The 11662-nt window shown below is 49.2% G+C and overlaps 1 protein-coding gene across 1 annotated transcript; it reads right to left on the bottom strand.

Annotated features, from left to right (window-relative positions):
• Positions 1-1690: 1690 nt before the first annotated feature.
• Positions 1691-6055, bottom strand: LOC147669011 (uncharacterized). Its single transcript, XM_086948284.1, has 2 exons — positions 5785-6055; positions 1691-2340 (listed from the first exon to the last, which is right to left on the bottom strand). The coding sequence occupies exons 1-2, from the start codon at positions 6053-6055 to the stop codon at positions 1691-1693; spliced, it is 921 nt and encodes a 306-aa protein (XP_086804410.1).
• Positions 6056-11662: the final 5607 nt, after the last annotated feature.

Raw genomic sequence — 11662 nt, 5'->3', positions numbered from 1 at the left:
TGTAATTCCCCTGTCTAGTGGGAGCTGAGGAGTACATCAAGGAGCGTTGTTAAAAACAAACGGACATAAGGCAGGCAAGTGGAACGTTGGATCTCCCTTACCTAAATTGGAAATCCTTGTTCAAGCAGGGCGGCTGTGGGTGAGATCTTGATGTTGTTTGTAATGTCTCTGTCAGTGTCCAGTCATACTTGGTGGCCAGAGTAAAGATGGTGACTGCCCACACTGGTCTCGATGTGATTAAAAGTAGAGGGAGAAACACCACTCCCACTGCTCTGGTCTATCCTTTGCGTCCCCAATCAGCGGGTCGGCTTTACGTTGCTGCTGTCAGGCGGTAGAGAGACTGTCAGGTTGACAGTCAAATGGGTCCAGGTGAAAGACACCGCTTAGGGTGCAGAGGGAGCAGTGGGCCATGCTGGAAGATGATGCTGGGTCTCTCTAGTTTAGTGGTGGTTTCAGGGACCTGCTATGCCCCACGTTGTACTAAAAGGACACTCCTGAGAATCAGAGGCCCTCCGGGCGGTGTGAGGGAGGAGCAGAGAGCGACTTACTTGTGGATAATGATGCGTTGGCCCTTTGGAGCTCTGGGAAGGTCTCCCTAGCCCTAAATGTACATGATGAAATTGCCAAAGTTAACCAAAGTAATGTGTTTAGAAACACTGCCTTGGCAACTGTCTCCATAGTACTGGAAAACTCTGGACAGCATTTCCTGTGGCAACCAAACATTAACAAATATAATGTACTTACCGTCAGAAGCATTGGTCACTTGAAAAGCGCCAGGCTAGACATTGTGTTCGGAGGCACAACATATTTCCTGCTGTCGGATATGTACGAAAAATAGCCTGTCCGACAGCAGGAAATATGTCGCGCAAGAAATCATTGTCCACACCTTCTTTTAGGAGCAAGAAAGGCCACTTTTATTTTAGGACAGGTGCATCATAAATTTCATAAACACATTCATTATTTATTTATTTACATAATTCAACTCTACAGTGATCCTACGAAACCTAAATCCCAAAACCCCGAACAAACTCCTGCCTACTACCCCTAGCCTACCCAACGCTACCCTTCAGGATGGCCAACCCGCTCCAGGCTGCCCACCCCCACTAACAAAAACCCGCCTCCAAAAGAACAAAGGCACCCATCCTAACAGTGGCAAACCTACCTAAACTAAGCAGCGCCTAGAGCACCGCAAAAATAAAAAACCCATAAATAAATAAAGAAAAAGAAGAAAAAGAAAAAAGAGGGAGGGTGGGTGGGGCAAAACAACCTCCCTTCTTGCCTCCCGCCACGCAGTTCCTAACCGCCCGCCTGACTTCCCCTTTTAACCCCTCTGTTAATCAGTCCCCACCTGTGATGATCCTCGCGCGAACCTGCCCAGGAAGAGACCGGCTCGCGCCTGGCTCTCCCTGGGCCCCCCCTCGCGCAAGAAATCATTGTCCACACCTTCTTTTAGGAGCAAGAAAGGCCACTTTTATTTTAGGACAGGTGCATCATAAATTTCATAAACACATTCATTATTTATTTATTTACATAATTCAACTCTACAGTGATCCTACGAAACCTAAATCCCAAAACCCCGAACAAACTCCTGCCTACTACCCCTAGCCTACCCAACGCTACCCTTCAGGATGGCCAACCCGCTCCAGGCTGCCCACCCCCACTAACAAAAACCCGCCACCCAGGAAAACCTTTAGCGTTTTCCTGCCCCACCTAAAAGAAAGGAAGGAGCACACCACAACTGTACCTGAAGAACCTTGCTAATCAAGTCCCTGAGTTCAAGGAGGTAAAAAGAGAGGCCCAAAGCTGAGAGATGCACACCGTCCTCACAAAATAAATGATGTTCAGAGATTTTTAAATGATAATGGTCCAAACTGTAGATACCCCAATGTTGACAAAAGAGGCGCATTGTCCTGTTCACTTTCCTTCTAGCCTTTTCCAGGGCAGAATGGTTCCGCGCCCCACGCCATTGCAAACGAGGCACAAACTCAGTCCATATAAGCATGGTGCTCACCCATGTGGTTCTGATGATTTCCAGGTCCTGCTTCATTAATTTCAACAAGGTCAACCCAGAGAGAGAAACCAAGTCATTCTCTCCCAAGTGTAGCACCAGGAGATCCGGAGGGCCCCCCAAACACTGTGAAACCAAAGCAGCCAAGGCGGGAAAAAGCCCACCCCAGCGCATTCCCCCTGTTCCATGCCAGGAGACTTCATGTGTCATACTGTTCAGACCAAGTGATCTCCCACAGAGCTGACTAGCAGCGGCTAAAGCTGCTCTTTTAATAAAAGAGTGCCCCAGTATCCACACCCTTCGTTTGCATCCGGCGACTGATGGCCAGGGACCTAGGAGAGAAAGAAATGTTAGACAAGCCAAAATGCACTATTTCCTCACATACTTTTCACAGCACTTAGAACGCCAACGACCAATGCGTCGGATCTGGGACCAGTCCCACCCCAACCGAGCGGCCTCCGTCGCCGCACCAATTCGGAAAGAATGAGTACCAAATTGAACAGGATCCTTCCCCAGGCGCAACAAAACCTTGCGTAATACAGCCAACAATTGAGATGCCACTATGGGACTACCATCCGCATGACAAAATATGGACCCCTGGAGAAAATGCGGAGAGGACACAAACACTTCCCATTCCCCAACCGGGCAACATGCAGAGACACCACTCCTACCAAGGAAAACCCACTTACCCCTCCCCATCTAGTCGGTTTTAGATGCCCGCAGCCACAGCCGCACTCTGTCACTTTCCAACACCACCTCACTGCTGGTCATACCTACCCTGCCTCGCAATCCCAGCAACTCTGATGCCCGAAATGCCCCAAAGAACAACCAAACAAAACACAAACGAAATTTGGCACACTCCAAAGCATCATAACAACACAACTCCAATTCCGGCAACAGCAACTGGAGCAACTCAAACGTCACTGGCTGCCGGAGCTGCTGACCACCAGCCCGGAGCCTGGCCAAACCTTTCAACACTTTACGAACCAACACCCCCCCAACCGGATCCCTCCCCCACCAAAGCTGCCCATAAAAAGAAACCCCAGCCAATTTGCCAGAAATGGTAGTGGGCGATAAGCCTTTGTCCGCCAGATGTAAAACAAACTGCAAGACGCATTGTTCATCAGACCAACCCACCCCAATCGGCCCCATCGAATCCTTACCAAACTGCAGAAACTCATGCCAGGCTTTCACATAACCCCGCCTGGTGGATTCAGCCACTGAATTTTCTACCAAGTGGTGAACCCTCAATCCCCCAGGTCCCATACGTACTGTGGGATCGCTGTTGGTTCCAGGTCCGCCCCAGGAGCTAACTTGCGGAACTCGGACCACTGAAAGCGAGACAAAGAATCAGCGATGCAATTAGAAGTACCAGGAACATGCCGTGCTTTAAAGACAATATTTAATTGCAGACACCGCAGCATGAAAGCGCGCAGGAGCCGCAAAACTCGCAAATCACGAGCCTTTTGGTGATTGACAAGGTGCACGACTGCCAGATTGTCCACGTGAAACAAGACTGAGCGATTCTGAAACTCATCCCCCCATAGATGCAGAGCAACCAGCAGCGGGAAGAGCTCCAGAAACGCTATGCTGCGACCCTGATCCTTCCAGTGCGCCGGCCAGCCGGCCGCGCACCATCGACCTTCCCAAAATATTCCGAAGCCGTGAGCCCCTGACGCATCAGTGAACAACTGTACTTGCCATACCATGTCCTCATCCGCAAAAAACAAGGACACGCCATTAAACTCTTGTAGGAAACGAAGCCAGATGGTCAAATCGGCACGCACAGCGGTGGTAATGCGCACCCTATGATGGGGAAGGCGTGCTCCGGACATGGACAGACCCAGACGTCTGCAGAATGTCCTGCCCGCCCGAACAACCCGGCAAGCAAAATTGAGGTAACCCAACAACTTCTGAACAGTTTTCAAAACCACTTTCCGCTCCCCCAACACCAGATGTATGAAAGCAGACATTTCCTTCACTTTAGCCACAGGCAATCTCGCCACCATAGACAGAGTATCAATTTCAATCCCCAAGAAAGTCAGGGACGTACAGGGACCCTCTGTCTTGTCCGGCGCCAATGGAACCCCCAATTCCTCCGCTAGAGCCTGAAAGACGTTCAAAGCCGACTGACACTGCCCAGATCGACCTTCCCCAATGAAAAGAAAATCATCAAGGTAGTGGCAGACCAATACGTGGCCACTAACAAAAGTGAATCGCCACTGCAGGAAGGTACTGAAAGTTTCAAAAAGGGAGCACGACACTGAACAGCCCATGGGCAAAACCCTATCCACGTAGAAACTACCATCAAAATGCATTCCCAACAGACTGAAATCCCAAGGGTGAATGGGCAATAGCCGGAAAGCCGACTGAATGTCGCTCTTCGCCAGCAATGCCCCAACACCAGCCGTGCGCACGAGCCGTAAGGCATCGTCCACCGAAGCATAATTGACAGTTGAGTCAGCTGGATCAATAAAGTCATTAATTGATGAACCCTCGGGCCAGGACAGGTGATGGATAAGACGAAACTCTCCTTCCGCCTTCTTAGGCACCACACCCAGGGGTGATACAATCAAGTCAGGCAGAGGACAATTCACAAAAGGACCAGCAATCCTACCAGCCGCAAGCTCAGCATCCAGCTTCTTTCGCACAACATGGGGACTCTCCTTCGCAGACTTCAAATTGTCCGACCACCTGCCCACCCTGGGTCCCTGATACCCAATCCTGAACCCAATTTTGAAACCCCAAGACAAAATCTTAGCGGCCTCAAAATCTGGATAATCCACCAGCCAGAGATCGAGAACCTCCTGCCTAATAGGAGTAGGAGCCCTTGTAAACAGACTGTTGTTGCTGCCCCCTACCCCCTGAACCTCTTCCCTGATCACCCAATCGCTGGCCGGGAAAACACTGGGTGAGGGCATGCTTCCCTCCACACTGCGAACACTCGTGTTTGTACCTGCAAGCAGGTCTGTTACAGGAACCCCTGTTAAAATGCCAGCATGTGCCAGAGGCGGCTGATTGACCTCTGCCCCAAACCCCCGCCCCAGACTGAGCGGGGCGAGCTGAAAAGGGCCGATAATACACGGGCTGCCCGCTAGCTGTGTGGGTCGTAGCAGGTGGGTTTGCCGATGCCATCCATTGCAACCATAACTCAGAATCAACCTCACCCCACGAACGCTCAGGGAAAGCGCTCATGCGCGCCCTGAATTCGTCATCATAGGACAACCAAGCAAAGCCGCCAAAATAACTGTGAGCCTTGCGGATAACATCAGCATATTTAAACATGTCTATTGCTTTCTCAGGATGACGTTGACAATAAACGCTGGCATAAATAAGAAAGGCCGAAGTCCAGTTCTCAATGGACTTCGGAACACGAGGCCTCCGAGCCAATTCTAATTCCTCCTCCTTTGACCCTTCTTTTGCCTGAACATCCCTATGGAGAAGCCGAAAAACATCCACAAATGCCCCAGACCATATCAAATTTTTCGTTTTTTCAGATAAATGAGACCCCAAAGGCATTCCCACCCCAGAATAAGGCAACTTTTTCGGTAGGATACTATCCTCCGTGACACGTGTGGCATCCACCCCGCCCACCCCCGCTGTAGAAACTTCATTTGCAACTTGCACATTAGAAACCTTCGAAAGTACAGGCCGCTCAAGCCTCGGTGCCAGAGCGACTCGCTCAACCACAACCCCATCACCCGTACCAATAGATCTTGTACTCTTCACAGGGAGACTCTCCCTAGGTTGCCACACAGACCACCACCCATCCTTACCTCTTGGTAACTGCTCCGACTGCTGTGCGACAGCCCCACGATCCCTCTGAGAAGGTCCAGACCACACTGCCCCTCGTACACCTGCATGGTCCGCTCGAGACTCCTGCAAAACACGAGAAACAGTGGGTTGCCCCAACCCACCCCCCTGGGCCCGTGCTGCCAAAAGCCCAACATCTTTGTCTCTCAATTCCCCTTCTTCCAACTCATCATCATGAAAACTCCCACCGAAAGCTTCATCAGAAAATTCAACTTGATCACTCCCACTGGGCATAGCCCCATCACCAATACCCCCATCATAAAATTGCCAGTCGATGTTTTGAAAGCTATGTGCATTGAAAGCTGTAGAAGAGCCGTCCGCTCCAGACAGCCCCCCTGTAGGCCCACCACTGGAAACAGCCGTGTGGACAGTTCCCGGGCCCGTAGAAACAGCCAACAGCCGCCCAGCCGATGGCGCAGATTGAAAACTGCGGCCGCTCGAGCCAGACAAAGAAACAGCCCCAAAAACATTGCCCCCCCCAGCGGAACCGCAATCACCCCCCGACGCCAGACCAGGGACACCCACCAACCCAGCCTCAGGGCCACCCAGAAGCCCACATGGACGACCCCTGGGGACCGGGAACAGAGTCCGACCAGTAGCCGGGGGCGCCCCCTTGCGCAGCAAGCCCCTACCACCCGGGGTCAAGGACGTGTGGGGGGGGGGCAGAGAGCCAGGAGCACCAGTTGGAGCAGCCTTGGCCGGGGGGGGCAGCAGGGTATGTGCAGTACCCACCGATACCACATCAGGGGCCGGGGGCAGGGACTCAGGGTGGGGGCCAACAGTAGGGAGGGGGGCAGGAACAGGCCCCGGCAATGCAGGGGAGAGCAGATAGCACTGCCCGTTGAGCCATAAGTATGGGGAGACCCCATCTGCCAAAGGCAGTACCGGAGGGGGAGAGGCAAGGGGCCCCGCAGCAGTCAGAGGGGCGTGCAGGCGTCCATGCTGCTCCAAACTTCGCCCACGCTTGGGCCTGGGGCCCGCCTGCAACTTCCCCGACTTCCCAGGTGCCACACCGCCTGTGCGCGGAGCCAGCCGGCCCAAGGAACGCCCCCGCCTCCCCCCGGGCGCCCCTCGTGCACCAGCATCAAAAAACTGTAACGCACATACCTGCTGGAGGGCGCCCGGGTCACACGGCGGGGGTTCTGCTGTCACGGCGGGCAAAACAAGCCCAGGCCCGTCTGCCGGCATGGCCGCCTCGCCGTCTTCCTCGTCCTCTGGGCCCGGCGATAGACACGCCTCCACAGCCCTGGCGACGCCCTCCGAGGCCTTGCGAGGGGGGCGGGCCATGCCGACCCAAGCTTCCGCCGGGACACCCGGCATCAACAAGTCCTCACGCCCTGCCGCACAAAGGGTTTGGACAGCCCTCCTAACCTCCGCAGCTTCCTCCATGACCCAGGACAAAGGTGGGAACACGAGCGCAAAACAACCTCCCTTCTTGCCTCCCGCCACGCAGTTCCTAACCGCCCGCCTGACTTCCCCTTTTAACCCCTCTGTTAATCAGTCCCCACCTGTGATGATCCTCGCGCGAACCTGCCCAGGAAGAGACCGGCTCGCGCCTGGCTCTCCCTGGGCCCCCCCTTGTGCCTCCGAACACAATGTCCAGCCTAGCGCTATTCAAGTGACCAATGCTGGTTAACTTTGGCAATTTCATCATGCTAATGTGACAAACGACGTGCTGCGGTAGAGGTGAAATATTAGTAATTGTATAGCAGAATTTCTTCAATTGTGTCATGTTTCGTTTCATCATATAGCGCTGCTTACAGCATTCTGAAGGGGCAGGTATGTATTTTAAAACATCCCATCCATACCCTTCGACAACCCCGCTTTCTTTTAATGATACGTGATACACTGATTTACTGATTCACCCTTCTTGCCCTGGAGTCATGACCGCCAAGAGAGATTTGCAATGTTTTTCTCAACAGGTACCAAGTACACTCCGCTCAACTACTGCATGGATGAAAGGGTAGTATTAGTATGTAACCCTAAAATCCGCAGCGATTCGCTGTATGGCTTCTATTCTGTGTAGTGATGCTGACATCCAGTGGCTCTTATGATTATAACATTGCTATGCGCCGACCTCTTCATTGCAGCGTTCTCTCCATTACACATGGGCGCTATCTGTACTCATCAGTGGGCTGTTTGTTTCCAGCTTCCGACTTGCACTGAAGGCAGTGTACGCTTTTCAGTTTAAAAAGGAATTATGCAGGTATATTTTTAAGTAAACCTTGATACATGTTTCCTTATTTGTTTCTTAAGAAGATGCATGAGGCGTGGGGAGCTGGTGCCGATGTGTCATCAAAGGAGGGTGGGAAAAGCTAGCTTGTCAAGAGGCAAAAATATTTGGAGAAGTTTGGACCACCGTGATGTACTTTGGACTAGTAATAGCCCTTCTCGTGACTTGTCTACCAGTGAACTTACTTCTGGGTTGTATGTGTTTCATGAATACCGTATGTGCAACGATTATTATGACATGCTGTTACATTTCGTTTTTTAAAATCTGAAAGTAAAAATCAGTTATAATAAATCTGTCGCAGGTCTAGGAAATCGATTTGCTGTCGAATTAACGACGAGATATTTTACTTTTCTTTCTCCATTTGCAGCTCGGCGAGGGTCCTGCCCCTGTGCTCTTTTCCAGAATCTTTGCTGGTGTGTGCAAGCAACATCGTCTGACACATTAAAAGTACACAGTATCTGAGTCTGTCAGTTCATGTAATGGAAGGTTACAATGCAGTTGGATGCGTTCAAACACATGCGATTGGCTTTCCAATAGCACATAAAGTAAAGGCTCGGTTCATGATTGTGAGCAGTGAACATTCACATTAGTGACTTATGGTTGAACGTTTACTAAATGACACTGCTGTGAGCAAATCAGGACTTTGTTAAAAAAAAAAAAGCATGTGTAAGGCCATATTTAGAAAGAGTTGTATGCTGATGATTCCATTGGCCACGGCTGGTTCACATTGCCCTGTGGTGCAAAGGTGGGTCAGAGGAACCTTGAATTCACCTAGACATACATTCTTTGGTATAACTTTCTGCACGAAGACAACTACCTTACAATTAGCCACGTTAAATTGTTCATTTCACAGAAACTGCAAGTTGCACACTGGAGTAGCACATTGTATTACAAATGTCGATTGTTTGGGTCTGGTTTAATTTGGAGCTAGATTTCTTCTCAAAACCAGTTCATGCTACTTTTAGTAGAACTGGCCTAGTGAGAAATCCCATGGATATTTGTGCTGTTTCTTTCCCTTTACAATCATTATCAAGGGTTTATTGGAACATGACTCATTTGTGGGCAGATTTACTTAGAATTACACACGTTGCTGTGCTGTGTTGTGTGAATGGGAGAGAAATAAATAGCTCCATATCTACTAAAGGCCATATTATGAGTTTCGCAGTCTGACCGCCAAAAGACCGTGACTGCTAGAAGACCACTGCACCTTTTTCCTTCCGACCACCATATTACGAGTTTGCCGAGTGGCTGGCGGTGTGGCTGTGGCAGTCTTGCGGTGGTGGGTAATATATATCTATATATATCGATGCATGTGTGCACATTCTGATTGCATATGTGTCGAATGCACATATATGTAGTATATATGTAGAAAAATACCACCTACCAAATTCCAGAGTCTGACCCATATTTGGGCAGTCCCGGTAATGGGTATATGGTGAAAAAGCGCCTACTGTATTTCACAGCAGACGGGGTCATATTCCTCGAGGTGAAAATGCTGCTGTGTAGGGGGATCTTGGAGAAAGGGATCAACCTCAAAATCTGCTACAAAGAAATGGAAAGGGTGTGTGCACTCCCCAAATCCTTCATCTCTGCTTACCTTTAGGCGGTGGTCCGAACACCGTGGTCCGCTCATGGGAAAGCCGACTTGTAATATGGATGATGGTGGTACGACTCTGTACCGCGCTGTGGAGGCTGCCGTCCTCCAACCATGACACAGCATGTGGCAGTGTGCTGGGAGTTCCTGGGTTTCAGCAGTGGTCTTTGCACGGCCAATCTGCCCAACTCGTAATACGGCGGATGGCTCACCACCATTGGAACGGCACCACCAGGACGGCAGTCCACAGACCACCGACTTCATAATAAGCCATTAAAACATGACACTCGTCGGCTCTTTCCCTGGGCTGGTGCTCTTGAGGCTACCTAGCACCAACGCAGGCCCGCTTGCACCATAGTACAAGGGTGCCTTCACTATTTGAATTATGTTTTTTGTGCCGAAGGGGCATCTTTCTGCACAAAGGCAATGCTTAGCTGCATTTTCCTCTTTTCTGCAGCCCACGTGGAAAGAGGAAGTGATGAGGAGAAATAAAGATATCCCTCCTTGTTATGCCTGCCTTTGATTGCAAGCTTTAGAAAATATGGGAATGTGCCAAAATCCATTGGTGCATGCATGGGAGTGACCATGCTCCACCCATGGAATGCCTTCCCAACGCAAAGTGACACGAGGCAGCTCTATGTGCTGCATTATGTTACTTTGTATTTACTAAACCATGAAAAGCCACACAAAGTGGCTTTGCATGACTTAGTATATACCATAAATCATTTTGTGTTGGGGAGATGACATAAAAGTGATGCAACCCGATGCAAATTTCTAGTAAATCTGTACATTTAGATTGTATGCATGTCAACTTTTGATGCAAAATATATTTTGCACAGCAAAGTTGATTGACCCTGCAATTTGCACCACAGAACATTACTTTTCATCATTGCAAACATCTGCACAAATACATTGTAAGTCTATGCCATAATGTGTGAGTCACAAATGTAAACATGGATTTCCTGTGCACGGAGGTCAAACAAGACCCGAATGAAGAGTGGTAAACGTTGATATTAATGCAGGTGATGTGCTGCCTAATCATGACCCAATCTCAATCTCTAGTAAGGCAGTGAGCACTTACCCATTCTCATCTATCTCTTAAGCAACCACTTCTGACATTGGCTAGATCCAGCTACTAAATTATTTTGAGGTTTGAAATTGGAGTGAGCAAAAATGTATATTTTTTCCAGATGCAATATGCATACGTTTTCCACAAAAATGGAAACTCATTGTGCAAACTGCACTCTAGCAGTTGTCTGCATAACATGTATATGTGAGGTAGGTCCTCATGTTCAAAGGTCACACAAGATACCTGCTCAAAGTATTGAGTGGTCATGTGCATGAAAAGGGCATTTGAAGCATGTCCACTGATAGAAAAGTCACAAGAGATACCTGTTCATGTCTTGGGCAGTCGCCAGCATGAAAACTATACTTGAGTTTTCCCCCAGAGTACATAAAGTATTCAAGACACCTGGTCAATGTATTTGGTTGTCATCTGTGTGGCATATTTTATTAAAACTTGTCTCTCAATTGCAGAAATTGTGCAAAAAATATAAGAGCAAGAAAAAAAGGAAAATTATGCAAACTATACAAATCCCGGTAACCAGGATTCCTGCCAGATTATGCTTGCATAAAAAAACTATCTCTCTGGCCTCATCTGAAGGTATTTGTTTTGTCAGCTAGTACGTCCTCCAGCACAGGTAAACTAGGCCCATATCCAGGCCTTCCTGGGGCATGATGTCAGTTCTGCTGTTCAACAGAGATGCTTACAATTCTTTTTTTAACTATATGTAACCACTGCAATAAAGTGAGGTACTGAATCATAAAGCTTTTTATCAGTCCATACCCAAACTCAGATAAACTATAATCTTTATCTCATCTACAAAATCCTTCTACAGGATTCTAGCAAATGTATATTTGCCATTTTTATATTACCCCTGTCGGTAATATGTGTTTACTAAAGGAATTAATTTTGCATGGCTTTTCTTACAAATCAGGATTAGACAACAAAAAT

Source organism: Lissotriton vulgaris, unplaced genomic scaffold (assembly GCF_964263255.1).
Source record: "Lissotriton vulgaris unplaced genomic scaffold, aLisVul1.2 SCAFFOLD_1393, whole genome shotgun sequence".
Taxonomy (NCBI): domain Eukaryota; kingdom Metazoa; phylum Chordata; class Amphibia; order Caudata; family Salamandridae; genus Lissotriton; species Lissotriton vulgaris.
Note: the sequence above shows the minus strand (reverse complement) of the source record. Positions and strands in the feature narration are given on the sequence as shown.